General features: G+C 38.7%; 1 protein-coding gene across 1 annotated transcript in view; it reads left to right on the plus strand.

Moving 5' to 3' along the window:
* Positions 1 to 23,031, plus strand: part of LOC149255392 (uncharacterized) — a 225,397-nt gene that overhangs the window by 183,674 nt on the left and 18,692 nt on the right. Inside the window, exons 7-14 of the mRNA XM_089455023.1 lie at positions 5,872 to 5,923; positions 6,073 to 6,152; positions 14,146 to 14,221; positions 18,744 to 18,833; positions 19,085 to 19,162; positions 19,256 to 19,312; positions 19,439 to 19,507; positions 19,596 to 19,694. Coding sequence (XP_089311149.1) covers positions 5,872 to 5,923; positions 6,073 to 6,152; positions 14,146 to 14,221; positions 18,744 to 18,833; positions 19,085 to 19,162; positions 19,256 to 19,312; positions 19,439 to 19,507; positions 19,596 to 19,694 — 601 coding nt within the window. The remainder of the gene's footprint in view (positions 1 to 5,871; positions 5,924 to 6,072; positions 6,153 to 14,145; positions 14,222 to 18,743; positions 18,834 to 19,084; positions 19,163 to 19,255; positions 19,313 to 19,438; positions 19,508 to 19,595; positions 19,695 to 23,031) is intronic.

The following is a 23,031-nucleotide window of genomic DNA, read 5'->3' on the forward strand; positions in this document are numbered from 1 at the left end:
TTCGATGGATTTCATCACTGGGCTCCCCACAGTATAGGGGAAGGATTGCATATACGTAGTGGTCGACAGGTTGACCAAATTTGCCCACTTCTTCACCATCCCCACTAGGTACACGACTGCACAGGTTGCCGAGTTGTTCTTCCGGGAGGTTTTCAGGCTGCATGGGCTCCCCAAGAACATAGTGAGCGACAGAGACAACAGATTCATGGGTGGCTTTTGGCAGGAACTCTTCAAGTTGGTTGGGACGGAGCTCACTCCTAGCACCAGTTATCACCCTCAGATAGATGGCCAGACGGAGAGAGTTAATCAGTGGTTGGAGGGGTACCTGAGGAATAATGTGACAAATTAGCAGAGGACGTGGATTCGATGGTTGCATCTAGGTGAGTATTGCTACCACACCACGTACCACATGTCCATCGGTATGACTCCTTTCCGTGCCCTTTATGGATATGATGCACTGACTTTTGCTGATATTGTTTTTGGAGACAACCGGGCCCCAAAGGCCAAAGACTGGGTCCAAGAGAGCCAAGATATCCTCAAGGCTCTCAAGGATAATTTGGTGACAACCCAAAATCAGCAAAAACTTTATGCAGATCGGCACAGGACAAAGAGACACTTTGAGGAGGGGGACTTGGTATACCTCCAGCTGCAGCCTTACAAGTAGTCTACGTTGAAACAGAAGGGGGCCGAGAAGCTACAACCATGCTTCTATGGGCCCTACCGGGTGACTAGGCAAGTTGGGGAGGTGGCTTATGAGTTGGAGCTGCCTCCACGGAGTAGGATCCACAATATGTTTCATGTCTCATGCCTGAAGAAGGTGTTGGGACAACAGGTGACGACAACAGCTGATCTACCCCCGCTGGATGATGAGGGCCACTTGGTGTTGGAACCAGAGGCCATTTTGGAGAGCAGGGAAAGGAGACTGAGGAGCAGGAACATCAGGGAGTTCTTGATACGCTGGAAGAACTTGTCGGATGAGGATGCTACCTGGGAGGGTGAGCACATATTGGAGCACCCAACTTTGAGGTTGCTTGAGGGCAAGCAACATTTGGGAGGGGAGGACTATCATGTCCCTTCTCACAAACATTAGTCATAGGGCGTAGCTACACATTTTTGGCACAATTTTGACTTAGGAGGACCCACAGTTAGACTACGGAACTTTGGGGCAAATTCGACTTTATTTAGTAATTTAGCAGCTAGTGGAATGTGGGGGCCACCCACATGAGGAATTCGAACTTGGCCATTCAATATGCTTGGAGGGAAATCGAATGGGTAGATGGAGGGGCCCACATGAGGCTAAAGAGGCCCAAGGGAATATAAGGAGGGATCAACTCTCATTTTGGGGTATCTTCTACATTTTCAAACAAACACTCACTTGTACGCTTTGCTGCTTAGCAAGTCTAACAGCTGTTTAGCCACGAATCTCTCACGCGGGAGATTCAACCTCTACTTCAGGGGACCATCCATGCCCGCCCTAGGGAGGCTATTCTACAAGAGTTTCAGGGAGTCAGGGACAACAACATACTTCAGTCATCAGCACAAAGAAGGTATTGCGTATTCCTAGGCAACCAAAAATATGCCGGAGGAGTTGGAGGCCAGCAAGGGGATTCTTTGCTCGTTGGGAGATCCGGGAACTGAAGGCGCAACGTATTGTAGGAATTTTCACTGGAGTTTGCAGCTAGCTAGACCAGCACATCAGTCAGTCAATTTGTTAAAGGTTTTTTTTGAAAAGGGCATCATTGGAGAAGTTTGAAGGCAGTCTTGAATATGAGGCATTAAAGGAACAAAACATGTAGTGTATCTTTTGAAGCAGATTTGAAGAATTATGTAGCAACAGTTTGTGTGAAGTCACCCTTGGAGCAGATCTAAAAGGCCATCATTGAAGGCATCTTTGAGCAACCCCTTTGAGTAGAATTGAAGAACAATTATTGTAGTAGACTTTGGAAAGTAAGCTTGAAAGGCAATTTTGGGCAGGATCTCAAGCTGCTGTGAACCGGTCTTTGAAGAACTCCTTGGGATATTTTGGTAACCAGTTGAGGTAGGCTTGGAAGCCTTTGTTCTTGAAGAAGCCCTTGAAGAAGGCTAAAGCAGGTGCAGAACTTGGGCTGCCTATTGAAGACACCTTGAAGGATACTTGAAGATATTTGGAAGACTTATAGAAGTTGGTCTTGGAGATACTATTGGAGACATGATGCTTTGCTGAAGCCCTCATGGGGTGACCTTGGAGATCTTGTTTGGGTAATATGAAGAGCAGTGGTGACACCTTCTAAGAAGACAAGGTTGTCATTGATAAAGTGATTTGGAGGAGGCATTGCTGAAGATAGACAGGGCACGTTGAAGAAGATATTGGGAGCTGTGAACAATCATCAAACTTATCTTGACAAATTGAAGCTGGAGGTTGGAGCCTCATAGAGACAAGGTTGGTGCCTTGGAAGATAGGGTTGGAGCCCTAGAGGATAGGAGTCCTCAAGAGACTAGGTTGGTGTTGATTTGGGGTAGCATCAGATGTGCCCTAGCCACAAAATTTGGTGGAGAGGTTGGGGCACATGAGATCTTCAACACTCAAAAAGGGTTTGGGCAGATTCTAAACAGATTAGGAGATATTAAAATAATTAATATTTTTAATGGAGTCCCTAAGTCTAAACTTAGGGAAAATAAAATATTAATGTGTATTAGTATGAATCTGTGTTAGAGTGCTCCAAAAGACATGGATCAAGCCAGATCTAATCTTAGTCGTTGATTAGGGACTTAATCTCGGCTGTTGATATGTCAACAGGAAAAGTATAAGAGGCGGCTTGAGGGTCACTTGGAGAGCACACCAGATGATCAATCATTCTATTCTCTAGAGTGGGGTTTGCTAAGAGAGATAGAATCAGTGATCGGGAGAGCAACTGAGGGGCATTGAGTACAGAGAAACAGAGAAGGCAGAGATTGTGTCGGGAGAGTAGCGTAGCAGCCAAGGAGGGTGACGCAGAGCCAACAAGGGCTCACACAAGGCCACGCAGAGGCATCTAAGTGCTGCGCAGAGCATCAGAGGGGCCAACACAGTTGACGCAGAGGCTCCCAGAGCTGACATACGGCTAGAAAGGCTGACGCAGGGCTAGCGTGAGACAGAGAGGGGCTAACGTAGTCTAGATTGGGCAGACGCTAGGGTTGCAGGAGCAGTTTTGTGCTGAAGAGCTGCCAGAAGGATTTTCTAGGGTTTCAACCATGAGATTTCTCTCAAATTGTGAGGTATAGCTGCTAAGGAAATTCTCTGTTGGGTAGGCCAGTTTCGGCACCTAGATTGTACTCTGATATTGCTTAATAAGAAAATCCTCAGATAGCTGCACCAGTTTTCCCGCATTAGGTTTTTCTGGGGATGTTGGTCCAAAAATAATGGTGTCATGTGGTGTGTTTGTTCTTGTTTCTTTTAGTTGTTGATCTGTAATATGTTGAGCATGCACTGATGTTTATTTTCAGTATTTACTTTGTAAATAACTTGTTAAAGAAAAATAACAAGTAGGTAGGAATAAATCAGAAAAAGTGCATGAAGGGTTTCTAAACTAAGAAAACTTAGAAACTTCAACAGTTGGAGCCTGTATCAGAGATAGGGTTGGAGCCCTAGAGGTTGGTGCCTCAAATTGACAAGGTTGGAGCCTTGGGAAGTCCAAGTTGGTGCTTGGCATAATACAAATTGGAGTCTGGGAAATTGAAGATTGGTGTCTTCATCTAGGGTTGGAGCCCTACATTATAATTGTACTCAACATATCTGATTAATAAAATTATATATTCTATCATTGTTCATTTTGTGTTCTAATTATAAGTGATCTAACTGGTAAAAAATAACAATTGAAAAGAAATACTGATCCCCCCCCCCCAGTATTTCCAACTGTAATCACCTTCAAGTTTTGATCCTTGATTGTATACTTCAAATAGCAGACTTCAGCTACTTTAGATCATGGGCAGATTCTTTATTTCGGCTTCTTCAGATAGCTTCAGGACTTTGTATTACAGGAACAGATCACAGGAAAGTTTGGTTTCCTTTTTATTGCAGACTCCTTCTATACTTCGGTTCGTTTTAGTTTACAGAAATCAAATTCTTATGTGTTTGTTGCTTGCTTTTAAAAGAGCTTGACTTGGAGACTATATATAATTGTTCGATGGGTTCCCATAGGCCATATAGGTCAACATGACTGAGAGAGAGGGATGACTTCACCTTTTGACTCTTTTGAACAAAAAATACAATTCTTTTTCCTTTTCTTATAAAATGTCAAAAATGACATGACTTAATAACAAATAACTTTGACTCTTTTGACTCCAAAGAGCATGAAGAACATGCTAGATCAATAAATAAAAATAAATAATAATTTTCTCTTATTTTGAAGACCGACACTAGTTACATTTTCCAACACATAACACTAAGAAATTGAAATTGAATATTTTACTAATGTCCACTAAACATCAAAGTAGGTTAAAGGGTTAATGATTACAACCAGCATAGGCAAACCGAAAACAGATTTGTGCAAAGGACCCCCCAAAAATGAGATGAAATGAATGCTTTGTTAATGTGTAGCTGTTTACAGCAATGGTAAGCCAAACAATATATTAGGCATCCTCTTACTAGGACAAACTTTCACTACGAAATGTTGAATTTTCTACTAGGATGCATATTAGAAACCGATCTTCTGATCTGATAATTACTTCCTAATGATTTCTAGTCAATTTATCTTGCGTCACTTATATCATTGAGCAATTATACACAAAAATGTCTCAACAGTATGCAATGAAAAACAATAAAATCATAAAGAGAGCCATGCACAATTGACACAACAAATTTTCCCTAGGAAACCCAAACTTGGGAGAAAACCCAACAACTTTTTTTCTAGGAGAGATTTGTTCTTCAACAATATTTACAATTCCAAGAATATTCTAGAAATCTGTGCCAAAATCCAAGTCTATTCACCAGTCAAACCTGGTCAAAATTCCAGCTTAGTCAATGCTGGTCAAGCCTTCAAAATGGTCAATTCTGGTCAACTTTTTGTCCTGGTCAACCTGTCCCCTGCAGTCAAATTTGGACCTGTGGTTGACCCCTGCAGTCAACTCAGACCTGTGGTTGATTTCCTGCGGTCAGACTTGCAGTCAAATTCGGTCTTCTTCTGCGGTCAAACTTGGACTTTTCCTGCGGTCAGACTTGCAGTCAAATTTGCCCTTCTTCTGCGGTCAAACTTGGACTTTTCCTGCAGTCAAACTTGGACAGATTATCAGTCAAACACAGCCAAATTCTCAGTCAAACAGAGCAGTTCAAAACTTGGTCAAAAGGCAGACTTGGTCAAACTTCAGATCTTCTTCTTGATTTTGCACGTGTGAATAAAAGAGAGAATATGCTAATCCTGATTGGTCAAAAAGTGGAAGTTAACTTGTGCATTTATACTTCTTGAATGGGTAACTTTGACCAAGGGTCACACTCTTTCATGGTGGGGCTGACTTGACCATTTGGGGACTACGCGAGGCCCAAAAATACAAATTTTAATTTTTCATTTTCATAATTTTCCTGGGCCAACTTGGGAGCCTGTTTGGCATGCAGGAATACCTCCCGATGCTACACAAAAATCAACACGAAGCACATTGAATTTACACTAGTATCATTTAAATCTTATTTTTTCAAAACATTTAATGACGGAAAATTAAAATGTTGTAGCAGGCAAACTATGGCCCCCCCCTTTCTATCATTTTTCTTTTTTACCCTATACATCAACTACATATTCAAATGTGTCCATGCTTGTTGGTTTGTTTCTTATAAGCTGAGTTTAGTGTAAGTATAATCTAATCTATCAAATGACTTATTCCAACGGAGTAAACTGAATGTACAGTTTAATTTTCTTGTTGCAGGCTTCTTTTGTCGTACCATGTTATTTTACCAGCTTTTTTCTCTATCCCTCAAGTAAGCCAGATTATACACCTTGACTTTTTATATTTTTCATTTTAATATATGGTCAAATTAGATGCATTGTAAATTTATATTCAAAGTTCAAATATATGTTCAGTAAGATGCTTAAAATGCCTAGATTAATTGATTTTTGATCTTTATAGGAACGAGAACAGCATATTGAATGTGCAGAGCGAGTTCTTGCAACTTTACATGAAATGTACCCAGGAAGCTTTTTTCTAAGGTTTTTACACTAATCCATTTACATGCATACCATGACTGTTAACACGATGGGTTTTTTTTTGAATAAGAATAATTTTCTGATGGCCTTTGTGCTCTTTTGCATGTCTTTTGATTTTATGTTTTGGAAATGTTCATGCGCATTTCATCTCTAAGTTGCTTTGAAACATTTTATAACTTTCACCATTTAGTCCAAGTTGCTTTTCTTGCTGTAATGAAAATCTCATTATATGGGGAAGTATACTGATTAATCCAAAAAGTAGGTGGTATGGTATAACTTAAGCATCTGAGTTGGAGAAAGTCCATCTGAACAAGATAATAACATTGGAAAACAAAACTATAGCCATTTGTTACTGCCAAAAATTGCATTACAGTGATAAAGCCCTAAATCTTGAGTGTGACCTTTAGGGAACTAAGAGGGTTTGTCCATTGTTGCCACAACAACTCCCTTTCTCACTTGAAGTTGAGCTTGTCTTTCCTTTGGCACAAGGGGATTATCCCTAGAATAGGATCACTAAAAGAATACAATGAAGACTCAAGGTGTGTTAAAATTGGCAACCAGGGCAAAACTTCATGTGGGTCATCTTATTCATGGCTGATAATATTTTTGTTAATTCCTCTCGTCGAGAGGTGTAGGATTGATATAAAGATCATATGATTCCGATAAGTATTCATGGAGATGTGAATTTATTTTGATTATGGAATTATTATCAAGCTTACCTACAACTCATGTAGGCTCAGAAGCCCAACAGTCGCATCTATTCACCCACCAACGTTGTGTATAAATATAACAGGACTTTTCCTCATTTGGACTCACTCATTTCATCACATCTCTCTCTCTCTCTACTGCGCAGAAATGAGTCTCTTCTCTACTGTGCTGAAATGGGTCTCTCTCTCACACATGTGAAGCCGGAAGCTATTGAACCTGAAGCTGCAACTGCAGAAGTAAAGATTGACCTGCGTGGCCTAGACTATCTCTTCTTTGGAACTGCGCTATAGGTTCATCTGAACCTCCTTTGAAAGCCGCAACTTTTGGTGGTGGAATGAAGTCAATCCGACGAACGGTTTGCAAGATATCGACTGCCCTAGTTTGAAGCCGGAAATTGCTGAAACTGAAGCTGCAACTGCAGAAGTAAAGATTGACTTGCGTGGCCTAGAAGATCTCATCTTTGGAACTGTGCTGCAAGTTCATCTGAACCTCCTCTAAAAGCCGAAACTTTTGGTGGTGGAATGAAGTCAATCTGACAAACGGTTTGCAAGATATCGACTGCCCTAGTTTGAAGCCGGAAACTGCGGAAACTGAAGCTACAACTGCAGAAGTAAAGATTGACCTACGTGGCCTAGAAGATCTCTTCATCTGAATTGTGTTGTAGGTTCATTTGAACCTTCTCTGGAACCCGCAACTTTTGGTGGTGGAATGAAGTCAATCCGACGGTCGGTTTGTGAGATATTGTCTGCCCTAGTTTGATGATGAAGCCGCTAATGCTGATGCTGCTGATCTAGGGTTTGCTACTGCTAATATAAATCAGATTTATTGTACTGTTTCTCTCTGCTGAATTATTAAAGATAAAAGAAGATTTGATCAAAGGGTTTCCCCACACATTGTGGGGTTTGTCCCTGGCTAGCCGCCACATCTTGTGTCTCTTATCTTGGCTTGTTTTCTGTCGATCGTTTAATGTTCTATATGCACTTTACTTTATGTACGTGTGATTGCTAATCTGTGGAATATAATAAGGAAAAGAAGTTTTTATAAGCATAGAACATACCATAACTTAACAAGGTGATATGAAGAGTTAGCTTTAGCAAAATGGATATTTTAGCATGGGATAATAAAGTGATGGAGAACCAGGAGTAGTGCCTTTCCAACTTGGGTAAATGGAGTCAACAAAGGAAGCCAAGCGGGTCAAACATAGATGAATAGGGAAGTGAGAAGTGTTGTTGCAACTTACAACACCAATATGTCACCTATGAATGTCAAATATGATTTCTGGAAAAGAACATCGTAGGCCCTTTATAGACGCACCTTACTTATCCACATGCTCAACACATAAGGGTGATCTTACTTCAAGTGTGAAAGATCATGAAACCTTTCAATGAAATGGCATCACATAAATGATTCAACTAGAGAGTAAAAACAGCAAGTGGGTTAAATAGTTAAGACCTCATCCAACTCCCTTCTCCAATGGCATAGCAGCCCTAAACTGGGACCCCTATTGCTGTAGACTTAGAAACAATCTCCAACCACATGTATTTATCAATATGAGTGAAAAGAGAAGGCACACTTACATGGAAAACCTTAAGATCACACTCATCTTCATAAAATATTCAACTAGGCTCAAAAGAAGTGTTTTTCATTCATCCAATAATAAAAGATAATGGAATGAGTTAGTCCTTTTATAGACTTCGAGCTCCATCTTCTTGCAATAGTGGATTCTAGATCCATGTATTTCTCTAGGAAGATAAAATAAAATCATGATTATTTCCAGATCCATAATTCAAGGAGCATGTAACACTGAATTTCCTTAAGAGTTGGGCCTTATCTTTTCTGGGCTCTTGAGTGATTTGATAGCTGTCATAGGGTTTCCCTAAAGTCAGGGGACTCCTTCAATCACTCAACAAACCCCATAAAATGCGAAACTGCATCGAAATATGTGCAAAAGTGGTCAAATTGGTTGTTACAACAGCCTTTCACAAATCAGAGTACCCTTAAAATATGTGATTTAACCTTGACTCTGTTCTCATTTCCCTTGCAGTGCTCCTCCCTTGCTTTCCAAGACTTAAAGAAATCATTCGTCCTTTTCTTTTGGCTTTGGATCCTTCTTTGGATGATGGATCATTTGCACGTCCTCCCACAAATAAACTGAACATCAATCCAAATCCCCTCTAAGCTGGGAACTGTCATCTTTACCTTCAAATCTGCTCTAACATATTTATTAGGCTTCTGCCATGCAGGAGTGTTTTTCAATTTCAGGAAACAATATGTGCTTATAACCATGTGTGGCTGCCATTTTCCATTCTCCCATTGAGGGCGTTCCACCTATTAAGCCTTGACTACTCTTCACACCTGTCGGAGGTATTCTTTGATAGTGTTTTCAATCTGCTGGCTGGTTAAGGAGCTAAGAAAAGGGTGCATTTACAAACTTTGAATACACCTCCTCTTACTGTCAACAGTATGCAATAATCATGCTGAGAGAATCCTCAAATGACGTACCTGCACTGTCAAGAGCAGGCAACAGAACAGAAATGAATATGTAAGGATGAAAGAATCTTCATTTTATGAATAGGTGCTCTGTCATAGAAATGATCCTTCAATATAGGCACAATAATCTGCTGAAGATGGTATGTAAAATAGTGATACAAGATCCCTAGAATCTAATGCAGATCAGCTACAAATAACCCCCAAGTAAGGCACAAACCAATGTTGCATTAATCGTTATCGGGATTAAATCGGCGCGGGGAACAAATCGGGAAAAATCGGATTTATCGGGAAAAAATCGGAAAAAATCGGGAAAAAATCGTTTGGTACAAAAATATTCATTTTTTTTCAATTTTTTTAATATCTAAACCATCTACAACATAAAATAAATACATTGACACATAAATATGATAAAAAAACTAATATATAAGATGTTTAATATCATTTCTAGCGCTAAAATCACACATAACATTGAATCATGTCCTGAATAGTAAGTCCTGACTCCTGAGTCCCAACTCAACCTCAAAATATCAACAAAAAATATGATAATGTATCTCATCATGTCATAATGTCATATACAATAAAATGAAAGTCTAATCCTATTGATTTCCTCTGCCCCTCTTGCGAGAAAATGCCACAACTTTCCCTTTCCCTCTAGATGTAGATGCTGGTGCCCGTGTTGGTGGAGCTGGCAGTGGAGTCTGATGTGCTCTAGAAGCTGAAGAACTAGAAGTAGGAGCTATAGGAGGTAGACCACGTCCTCTATTGGTGGTAGTGGTAGCCCGGCAGGCGGTGTCACCTCCTCCTCTTGTTCCTCCTCCTCCACTTGCTCCTCCTCCTGCTCCTGCTCCTCCTCCCCCTCCACTACATCCTGCACTAACCAATCATCAGCAGAATCCATGAGAGGCCTCTTGGCCTCAACCCTCCATGCAGCAGTGGTGTCAATCCCAACCAATGAGATGGCATCCACATCAGGTGTCCTCTCAAGTTGCCTCACCCACAATCGAAGATTGTAGTAGACGTAGACCATGTCATTAAGTCGCTGGGGCTCCAACCTGTACAAAGATCATGAAATAATAATTAATAATTATAAAAAAAATATTGTTTAATGAATTGAAAAATTTATTTGGAAATTTGCAATATTTTAAATGTTTAAGTGTTAACCTGTTGCGCTTCTTGTTGTGTATTTTTTCAAATACACTCCAGTTGCGCTCACATCCTGAGGAGCTGCATGTTTGGCTAAGGATGCGAATGGCAAGCTTTTGCAGAAGGGGTACCCTGCCACCATACATTTTCCACCATGCATCTACAACAAAATTACAAATAAAATTTTAAATAAACATAAGAAAAAAATGAAATTTGAAGAGACAATGAAATTTGAAACAAAGTTGCAAACTAAAAAATACCTGGCATTTTAATCGTCCTATCAGTGATAGCCATCTCAAAGCCAAATGTGCCACCTGCCATCCTATATGTCTTAATTTGTTTAGAGATCTCTATACGTTGTTCTGGAGATCACACCATCTTCTAGACACAGGATAAGAATCCATCCATGATCTCAGCATCAAAATCAAACCCACATGCATAAGAAAATGCAGGGTTCAGGAAAAGCCTAGCAGCATGAATGGGATGATGGTGTGTGTTGTTCCATCGCTCATCAATCACTCCCCATAGAAGGAGTTTTTTCTGAAACCCATCATCTCCCTTATCATCATAGTAGGCCCGAATGGCTTCTTTGGCCCTGTCCATGGCTTCCTACAAATAGCCCATTGCGGGCTTCTCACCATCAACCAACTGAAGAACCTTTACCAAAGGTTCAGTAACAACGCACACCTCCTGCACTCCCGCCCAGAAGTCTTCCTGGTATGAAACTAGTCTGCATACGGCCTCTCCTTCTGGTTTGCGGCTCATTGGTAAAGCACGCCACTCCTCTGAAAGAAACATTTTCTTCACATCCCACATATAAATCAAGAGGGATTGAAGAGATATGAAACTGGTGGCAAACCGTGTAATGGCGGGGCGCACCAACTCGTTGTTGTTGGTGAATCTTCTCATCAAGTTAAGCACAGATGTATGATTATATATAAATTTTGTAATGCTTTTTGATGAGTCAACAATATCTTTGACAAAGGGAATTTTCCCTATGTCCTCTAACATCAAATCAATACAATGGGCAGCACAAGGTGTCCAAAATAAAGTAGGTTGCCTATCCATAAGCATCCTACCAGCAGCAACATAATTTGCAACATTGTCCGTTATGACTTGGACAACATGTTGTTCATCCACCTCCAAAATAAACACATCCAGCAAATCACATAAAGTTCTTGCATCTTTGATTTGTGCAGATGCATCAACAGATTTGATAAACATAGTCCCCTTGGGACAACTAACCAAGAAGTTTATAAGGGTTCTCCCCTTTTGGTCAGTCCAACCATCTGACATAATAGTGCATCCTGTTTATGCCCATGATGCCCTAAAATCCTCCAATCTTTGGGTGCAGTCATGCTTTTCATTTTGAAGAATCCGACCTCTGAAATCATGATAAGAAGGGATTTTGTACCCCGGGCCAACACTGGCAATAGCATCAACAGTAGGTTGGGAAAATGGATTATTCCTTACAATGCTGAAAGGAATATCACTCCAGAGGAGAAATTTTGCCAGCAACTTGTTAGCTTGTTCTTTCTTAGTTCTTTTTAGCATTGAACCGATAGATGGCTGTGAACCAGGTGTGGTTCGAGGATCAAAAAATGATGATGCAGCTACCGGATTGGCTGATGCTGCAGTAGAACCAGTGCCACTTGGCCCACTTCCTTCAGCTGACCTTTTTAGTTGCCTTTTGAGTTCTTCTTTGGCCTCTCTATTCTGCTCTAAAGTTTCCAATGCTCTCATGGCTTTTTGGATAAGTTCAGAAGTTGTATTTGTACAAGGCTCCACATCATGTCCAGGGATTTTTGCAAGGTGAAACTTCAACCTGTACACCCCCCCGGACATCCCCTTTCCACACAACTTGCAACTCAAGTTTACTCTATCATTCGGAGCATCAGGTACAACATATTCCCAGAAAGGATCCAATTTCCTTGGCATGTTTGTTTTTGAACTTTGAAGTTGCAAACTTGAAGTCTTGAATGGTGTTTTGGTGCAGTTGTGAACCTATGGGAAAATAAGGATTATGATTACAATTTAGCATTTACAAAATTACAAGTTACAAATTACAATTTAGTATTTTAATTTTTAATCTTTACATTGATGATTGTACAATGAAAATCCAAGTTACCCGTAACCCAACCTAAAACAACCATTCCAAAGTTCAAAGTTTCAAACACAAATTACCCAACCATTCCAAACCCAAGTTACCCAACCAAATGGCAAAAACAATGAAAAAAATATAAACAATGTTTAAAAAAAATGAAAACAAGAAAAAAATTGGTTCCCATAGTCATACCAAGTTACCCAACCCAAAACAATGAAGAAATACAAATTTTTTTTTAAAAACAATGAAAACAAAAGAAAAATGGTGCCCATACCAAGTTTCCCAACCAAAAACAATGAAAAACGTACAAAAACAATGTTTTTAAACAATGAAAAGAAAAAAAAATAATCCTCATACCGTTTCTATGGAGAAATCGGTGGTCTCCTCTTGATTTTCTCCTCTAAGCACTTAGATTTGGCTAAAAACCCTCTTCAGCTTGGTCTCCAAGAGCTCCTCCTCCCTCCGCGCGCCACTGTCCAAATGAGCGCATGAAAAACCCAAAAAACGTTATAAAACCACGCTGCCGCCACCCCCGGCGATTTTTTTGTTTTTATCGCGATTTTTTCATAAAATCGCGATTTTTTCAGTAAAAATCGGCAAAAAAAATACCGGCGATTTTTTCGTATATTTATCGCGATTTGATCGACAGAAGGAAAAAATCGCGATTTTCACAACACTGGCACAAACTGACTTATGAAAATAGTTGCTCCCAAACAGACCAAAGGAAAACTCTCACAAAAATTCTCAGCTGCCTCCAAGTAGCTAGTCTTTAGTAACAATCATCCATCCAACAGCTAGTCTTCCATACTTTGATCCTCAAGATTTTATCTTCAGATCCAAGGCATCCTGAAAAGCCCATGCCAAATTACTCCAAAACTGCTGCATAAACCTGACCTCTCAAGGCTTCAGAGTGTCACAATGCCAAACAATCACAATTATTAGCACTTTCTCTGCTGAAATAACTGCCAAGCTGGAACAATGAGAAACAGATCTGAGAAATGACTTTATGCACCTATTCTGTGCACCACTTCTCTACAAAATATGCATTAGAATCCGCATTTAAGGGAGAACTAGATATCTGTTCATTTGGCACTTTATATTTCTTGTCAGGCCCATATATCCAGATTCCATACAGCATTCCCATACACAATGACCACAAACAGCCAATAGTATTTGTTCAGAAGTCTGGAAAAGAATCCCAAATTCTTTTCGATACCAAAAATGCTCACAACTGTTCTATGATGACTTTATAAGTCACATTATTAATGCCATAAAAGAATTCACAAAGCTGGAAGATGTAATCATTACCATGAGCAAAAGGCAACTTGAACAGTGCACTATCCTTTCGAACAAATAGTTTGTATGATATGGCTACTTGTTACTTCTTTTAAATTTCTACGTAACCTTCTTCCAAGATATCAGATATGAAGAAAATAAAAGTTTATTTAAAGATCAAAAGAGTTGTATGAATATGGTAAATCATTTAGGAAGTGGAAATTTTAATTTTATATGTACATGCATTTCATTTTTTCTTTTGTTTAATTGTTGCAGCTATTATAAAGGTCGCTTGCAAAGGTTGAAAAGGGACTTGCCTGGCTCGATCAAATGGTTTATAAAACTTGAAGAGGTATGAAGATATAATTTACTATCCAACACTACGGTGTTGCATTTGGTTGCATGGTTATGGCCTAAGTTTCATGAAATGTGTAAGGCCTTCAAAAATGGAAATGCCTAGAAATGTGGCTGCCCACCTCAAAATAATTGCAGGGGGGGACGGTACATCGAGGAAACACACACACACACTATATATATATTTTTGCAAGGAAAAAAGTCTGCAAATTTTATTTAATATAAAACAAAATTTACATCTGCATATTCCTGTAATATTCCTAGTGGATATTAACAGTGATAAATAAAGCAAATACAACACATTCAACACAATACATTGCACACATGATCAGATAACCAGAAATGCTCCAAAAACACTCCAAAATGGGCCTATTTCATTATCTAATAGAGAGTACAATATGAAATGGGAGTGCACCTGGGCTAACTCAAGGCAAGCTACAAGCCCCAGGTGATGAATAACAAACTGCCCAAATGCTGTATAATGGCTCCCCTCTAAGAAGTCTGTGCTGACCCTTGTGGAACTACACTGCTGGCTGGAAGAACTGAAGATTTAACCCACTTCTAGTGCTCAGATTTTTTTGTTTTTAAAATAGCCTCGGTCTCCTCTCACCAAACCCACAAAAACCGAGAAAGGGTTTGAACTTTGAGCTAATTCCGACCTCCCATTATTTCTCTATTTTGGAGCTATGCCCTCCAGGCCAAAGACTGCATCCCCAGTAGCACAATATGCTGAAAATTCCTCCTTATTCCTCCTCAAGTTGCTGTAGAAATGCTCCGCGGAATTTCCTCCTGGAGCGGGAGAGAGACTTCACGAGTTTCCAGCGCAAAATGGCTGAGCCCAACACGATGAAATCTCTGTCCAGTGACCCCTGCACAGGCCCAAACTTGACAAATTCGTCTCCCTCAAAGGTAGTCACCTCCAGCTCCAAAACTCTCCACAAATGCTGGCCTACCCCTAAAGCAACTTCTCCAAATTTCTCCCGGCAAAACACCCCTGGGAACTTGCTGAAATGAGTGGCACAAATTAGCTTCTGCGTCCTCCCTGGAGTACGAACTGGCTGAGGGAATTGGCTGAAGAACACTCCAAGAATCCACAAATCCCTCTCTCTATGGTAGTAGAATTTACCTCCCTAGGGTGGCACTCGAAGTCCACCAAAAGAAGGGTGAGTTCTCCCCTTGGAAAACTCTGTGCTAAGCAGCACTTGTGACCCAGCTGAACAACTTGAGCAACAATGGAAGAGTTGAGTTAACAAAAAGCCCCAATAGCTGCCATCCTCCTATTTATAATTTTCTCCTTGCCTCCTCATGTGGGTCCCTCCATCTAGCATTTCGACCTCCTTTCCTTAGCAATTCGAATTTCTCTCCAAGGGGTGCGTATTTCATGAGGGGGTGGCCCCCACATTCCACTAGCTAAGTGATTTCGACCTCCCCTTCCCCTAAGTATTATTTCCAAAACACGTGGGTCCCCCATAAATAGCTAATAATGCAAAATTGTGAATCTTTCTTAAGCTAAAATTATTTTAGGAAGGGACATTACATTTCCAAGAGCCTCCCTGTGGCTTGTTGCCTTTACAAAATGAGCATTTCTGCCCCCATAGTCCAAAAAGATTGAGTACAAGTATTCATATTTTCTTCTGATCCAAAAATAAAACAAAAAAACTTGTCTATATCCGGAAAACTGTCTCTATAGCTGTCCTGTAATTTGTCCCATACTGCACAGACTGTTAGAGCACTGTGTGCTTTTCCAAAAAAGAAAAAATAACATTCTAGTTATAATCAGTTAGATAGATATAATATATGTGTACTGTAATGTACACACAAACATGCATATTGATATTTCCAAGGAAATAAATCTGCAAATTTTATTTTATTTAAAACAAAATTTACATCCACATATGCCCAAGACCTTTGTGTGGCTTGTTGCCTTTACAAAATGAGCATTTCTGCACCCAGAGTTCAAAAAAATAGAGTACAGGTATTCATATTTGCTTCTGATTAAAAAAAAAAAAAATATTCTCTATATCCGGAAAAACTGTCTCTATGGCTGTCCTGTAATATGTCCCATACTGCACAGACTGTTAGAGCATTGTTTGCTTCTCCAAAAAAGAAAAATTAACATTCTAGTTATATTCATCTAGATAAATATCATATATGTGTACTGTAAAGTAAAAATATTAGTTATCTCCTAAGGCTCAGGAATAAATTCTGTGTGCTGGTCTTCCTTCTAGATGCATACAATATGAAGATAACAACCCCAATAGTTAGGCCATACACCAATAACATAGCACCGAGGAATATATCATCAGTATCTACATGATATGATTGGTGTGACCATGAAGAATGCAACATGAACCAAGGCAATCCACCACATAATACACTAAACCAACATCTCATGCAGCATCATGGTGAAGTAAGAGGCTCAAAGATATGCCCAACCAAGATGTATCGTCTCCAAGCAAGAATGAGGACATGTATATCTAGTCCATCAGCATCCCTGTAAGTTACGCCTGAAAATATGTCATGTGATGAAAATCAGACATTTATCTCTAATGCAATATGAAGGGTAACACAACCACCCCCAAAAGTTATAAAACCAACTCTTCCTTTTGCTGTTAACAATTCTGAATTTTAATCAAGAATGAAACTAAAATCAGAATTATCCCCCTAAATGTTATCATTATTTTTTGTGACCATCATATATTAGGCTTAGTGTTTCTTCGGGATACCAATCTTGTTGGAACCGAACTGGTGACCAAAACGGAAAGCCCTCTGAACCGAGAATCGGTTGAAACCGTACCGGAACCGGTAAAAAAACCAGACCAAAAAATGGTCGACCAGAAACACATAAAATATTCAAATTTTAAAGAAAAGCATATATATTCATGTGCATCCATATGAATCCAAACCATTTATGCACAAATAAGTGAAAGTTCTCATTTACATAGCATGTAAGGGTGCATAACCAAAATAGCATTGAGTGTAATCCATATCTAAACCAAAAATACATCAATAAATAGGCTCTATATGGTCTTTAGCATCCAAAAAAAATCATGCTACAAAAAGTACCTACCTATCATCAAAATCATTGCCTATATTGGGATCTTTGTCATCAATATCACCCTCTAAGGATTAAAATAAGATGGAAAAAATGTAGCATGTCAAGTCAAGATTTCGTCTGAATGATGAGTACATTTTTAATAGGGTCATGATAGAGGAGTTCAACAACCAATGCCACTAACATCAAGGTACATAGAGGGTTTGGTGCTTTTGATTAAATACTACTTCCATACCCTCATACATGACAAAATGTGATGGAAATGTGGCAATTCTCTGAATCCTGAAATCTTGGAAAACTGTTAATTCTGTTGGATTTTGAGTGAGATCTAAAATTCTACTTTCTCCCTATGAAATCTGATGGGGTTGGAACCACTCTCAAACATCCAGAGTCATTTCATGGTAATGTTAAAAATTCAAATAAAAGGATGAAAATAAAAGATAAAGGAGAATTAATTGCATAGCAATAACAGGGCCATAGGGTTGAATGTTAGGTTGCCACACTCAACAATTCTTGTTTTTCGTTAAAATTTTTTCATTTGGAACATCTTTGGTCGAATTATATGGAACCAGTTGGTTCGGTACAAAATTGGCCGGTTTAGTGAAAAAAGGCTGGTTTGGTAGTGAACCAGCTGGTTCCATTTACAGAACCGGCCATTTCCGGTTCTGTACCTTGAATTGGACCAGTTCGGTCCCCAAACTGATTGGATCGGCCAGTTCCACCGGTTCTGGTCCAGTTATGATAACACTAAGGGAGACACTCCTTGTGCTAGAGAGCTGGGCAAAAGTGTGTGAAGGAGCTACCATGGTGACAATGGGTAGCCCTTTTGTACTGACTCTAGGATCTTGTTCTTTAAGACTATCACATAGGGTAAGGGTTTGGGTGCAACAAAGGTATCAAAATCCTTCTTGTTTAACTTCAAAAATATTAAACACGAATGCCGAAAGCTTTAAAATGTTTAATTTTACTTGCTTTCTTTAATGTGAGATCTTCAAAATTTGAATCTCAATGTGCACAGATTTCAACATTGAATTATGTCTTCTCCTTCATTCACAGTTCTAATTAGATGCTCCCAATTTAGGTGTTGTTTCGTGTCTTCAAAGAAATGACTCACCAATGGTTTAGATAAGGATAGAGGATTTGGTACCATTTATATTCATGACCACAAGATGTGAAGGAAGAATAGTGCCTTTTTTATTACTTTTTAAGTACATACATGATGTTATATATACATACTTTCATTAACATTACTTAAATTGACATTCTCGAGCTGTTTATTAACCCTAACATTCACTACTATAAACCTGTAACATCATATCATCTACATTACACAACATACTTAAGGTTTACGGTTTCACTATGTTTCAATATTAAAATGTTACACATTTTTCATTTTTCCTGGATTATATTTCTTAATATGGATAGATTGAAACCTTTATTCATTTGTCCTATAATTGAATGGCAGGGCTTAAGATTAACTCCCAACTCAAAGTTTTTCAAGATGCGGCATGCATGGTTATATGAGCTTGGAGTGAGCTACATGTTGGAACTTGAAGTTAGTGCTCCAATATGCTGTCTTTGGTTTTCATTGAACATTTTCAGTTCAGTGACTGATATAGATTTAATGTAAATAGATAAAGTTCTCAAAGAAGTGATTCATTTGAGCAATGGCTTCTTTTGATATATTCTATTTGCACATTTAAATAAATAATGTCATAGTTTGATATGTTTCCTCATTCTTCTTTATAATTTTAGTTCTTAGGGAGAGAATATTCAACTAAAAATTATTATTTGTTGAATGCCAAGTGGGAAGCCGCAGAGAAATATTGGGCAGAGCTAGAGAAAGACTGCGTCTGGTCACGCGCTTTCTTTGCATACATGCATGTAAGGCTGCATTATTTTTTATTGAAACATTTTCTTGATCCTTGCTTTATATTAAGTTTGTTTCTGATTGGATCTATGGTATTTTATTAACAGGGTGTCTGTCTTTCTATGAATGGCAAGGCTAATCTTGCTGCTGATCAGTTTGCCAAGGTTAGGAGTGGCTACTTACAATCCACGAATTCCTTGATTTCCATGAGATATACGAGGTTCCTATGAGCAAACTTTTGTTTTTAACCTCGTGGTCTTATAAGCAATAATAAATGTAAAATGATACAGGTTCCAGGGCTTCTGAGGGGGAAAATTTCTGGGCGTGTTTTAGCTGAGGAGCAATATGTATCTAGGAAGGTAACAAAAGTTATATTGCAGAAGGGCACTCTATTGTGAAATTTTCTTATAGATTTTAGAAAATCACTTTCTTTGTTCTTCCCTTTAGGTGAAGGACCATGCTCTTGATACTTTAGAGGGAGTTAAAAGCATTCAAGCTCACATATGTGGAGTAGAGTTTCTATACCTTTGGAATTCTTTTCCACAGGTATGTTTGTGTTCTCTGTTACCTTAGAAGTGAATATGTATTTTTGAAGACCAAGATGATTGCTTGATTCCAAAAATGATTTATTTATTTTGATTGGTAGTTCTTCACATTCCTTACATGTTGGGTTTTCACTGGATCCTTACATCTCAGGAAATATTAATTATGCACATATACAATAACAGAATTATGAAAAGAGAGAAAACTCGAAGTTAATTAGTATGGTAAAATGTCAATACATAAAGATATCTTAAGAGGGAGATGATTCTTGTACAAACCACCTTATTACATGAGGGCACAACTTAATATTATTCATGACGTGACCAGTGATATTGGAATCGTTCATCACTCCCCACCCAAGTCACATAACACGAGGATAAAAGATATGCACATCTGATATTGTTGACAAATCTAGGGGGCAACAAGCGTAGGTAATTTCTCTTTTCCTTGATAACTACTTGTGATGTATTTTTACTTTACTTTATTAACTTCTTCTTTCCTTTATTATTATTAGTGTTCTCTATCATCAAACAACTACCAAATCAAAAATAACAATGATACAATAGGACACAAGATATAGGCGATCAACTAGGGCCAAAACCTTTCCATCTAAGAGAAACACCCACTAGAATCCTTCTCTTCTTATACAACTTCAATTGACGAATTCCAATACCTATGACCCTTGACCAAGACCCTCCAAGACCAAGTCATCCTTTCTTCTTAAAAGCTTCCAACAACAAACTTTGACCTTCCAGCAACTTCGACACCAACAACAATTTCTACAACTTCAACCTAGCAGCTTCAGCAACTTCGACCTAGCAGCTTCACAACTTCGACCTTGATGTAGCTTTAGCAGCTTCGACCTAGTAGCTTCACAACTTTGATTTAGAGGAAACTTCACAACTTCGACCTTGTAGCTTCACAGCTTCGATGTGGCTTCAGAATTTCATCTAGCCTAGAACTATAGAAACCCTAATGAAAGAGAGAGAGAGGCCCAAAAAATTAGATCTTGATCTTCTTCTTCTTCTTCGTCCCTTTCCAACTTCTATCTTGAGGAGATTGAACTTGCTTGAGTGAGTGTTCAAATGAGGTTGAATTCCTTCTTATTTATAGGCTTGTGAGGGGTACGAATTGCTATCTTGAGGCCAACTTGTCCCTTCATGTAGGCTAACTTGATCTTTGTGCCATGACGAGGTCTTGGAGGGTCTTTTGACTTTATTTTGACTCAATAAATTTTTCTTTACAATATGTAACATGCCTAAATGGGTCTTCAATACATGACAATGACTCAATTGACTTTATGAAAAACCTAGAAACAATGAACGGGTGCTTGACCTAAAAATAAATTTCCCCTAGGCATGAAACCCATGCCTCAAGAACAAAAATAATAAATTTATTTTTCTCTTTTCATTAAATACATAAAATCACGATTACATATGCCATTATGAAGACCGAACCTAGTTACATATTTCAACAGATATGTGGTATGTTGACCTCTCTCTCTCTCTCTCTATATATATATATATATATTTATATATATATGGAAAACTTCCTTAGGGAAATCCTCTAGGCATTTCCTCACATTCCATGAATGGTGCCTGGGGTATATGTCATTAACAAACAATATGTACTCTTAACCCTAAGGGACATAGGCAGATTTGAAATTATGAACTCCTTGGTCAATATGGCTTTGACATATCAAATCAAACAACAAACACATATACATGGAAACATTTCTTAGGGATGTCCTATAGTCATTTCCTCACAATGGAAAACTTCCTTAGGGATATCCTCTAGCAATTTCTTGACATTCCAGGAATGGTGCTTGAGGTAAATGTCGTTGACAAACAACATCTACTCTTTAACCCAAGGGACATAGGTGGATTTGACATTGTGGCCTCCTTGGCAAATATGGCTTTGGCATGGAAAATCAAGCTGCTTGAGCTAATCCTTTAGGTTCTATATATAGATATATAATTTATAAACAAAAAACAATTATAGAAATGAATTATAGATATAAAGATGTAATTTTTCTGAACATTTAGTCAAATGAATGATTTAATAGCTCAAATGCACTTATAATATGTTAAATTTTCGAGAAGATGTACAACAGAATACGATTTTCTGCTAGATAATTACTTCCTAATGATTTCCAACGAGTATATATTCCACTATTATCATTGAATAATTACACTACAAAAGATCTCAACAGTAAATGCAATGGAAATAGTAAAGATCATAGAAAGACAACCATGCACAATAGAGACAACAAATTTTACCCTGGGAAACCCAACCTTGGGAGAAAACCCAACAACTTTTCTTTAGGAGAAATTATTCTTCAACAAGGTTTACAAAATCAACAATTTTGTCTAGAAATCTATGCCAATAATCCAAGTCAAAATACTAGTCAAACCTAGTCAATCTTCAAGTCAACACTGGTCAAACTAGCCAAAATATCATAAATTCAACACTAGTCAACTTGGTTTGGTCAACCTTCCTATGATCAAATTTCGGCCATGCGGTCAACTGTAGTCAACCCTATGGTCAACTGTGGTTAATTGTAGTAAGGATTTTGGTCAAATTGCAGTTAAATCAACTCGGTTAAACTGTCAAACTTGGTCAACTGTTATGTGCAAATTCATCCTTTTGTTCACATGTGTGACTGTCTAAGAATGCTAGTCAAACTCGTCCAAGAACTCGGTCAAAGACTCCTTCACATGTGCGGCTAAGAGAGAGATAGAAATATAGAAAGATGATCTCCAAAACAAACTTCTTCATGCTTAGACTTGCTCTTCGTTGGTGGAGAAAATGAGAGGTCACATCATCTATTTATACTAGTTGAATGGGGTGAAATAACCCAAGGGACACGTCCCTTCACCCTCTTGGGCCGACTTGAATTTTTTTGGGTTGACTTGTCAATAAAGAAAATCAAATTTTTATTTTAAATATTCATGATTCTTCTAGGTCGACTTAGGCATGCGGGAATACCTCTCGATGCTACACAAAAAATCAACACATGACATATGAAACTCTATTTTTTTAATGCATTGTTTTAGTGCCCCACATGTTGAGGACATGTGGATTTTGTGTGTTTTACGTGTGGAATACATGTTTAGCACATGACACATCCCACCTATTTTAGACATGTGGGACCTGTTATTGCAAAATCCAACAACTTAGTGCAAAGCCTCACTAGGCACTCTAGGTCTTAGGGAAACTATGAGATCATCCACCATTGTCACCTCAGTGGCTTCACCCTTGCTGTTGTGTGGTTAGATATTGTCCCCACATGGGAGGCTCTTGGTAAGACTTAGGGTTTAGATGACCTAGGGATTTAAGC

The sequence above is a fragment of the Pinus tabuliformis genome, chromosome 7, assembly GCF_031772625.1.
Source record: "Pinus tabuliformis cultivar Carrire ecotype Pingquan chromosome 7, CPIR1, whole genome shotgun sequence".
Taxonomy (NCBI): Eukaryota; Viridiplantae; Streptophyta; class Pinopsida; order Pinales; family Pinaceae; genus Pinus; species Pinus tabuliformis.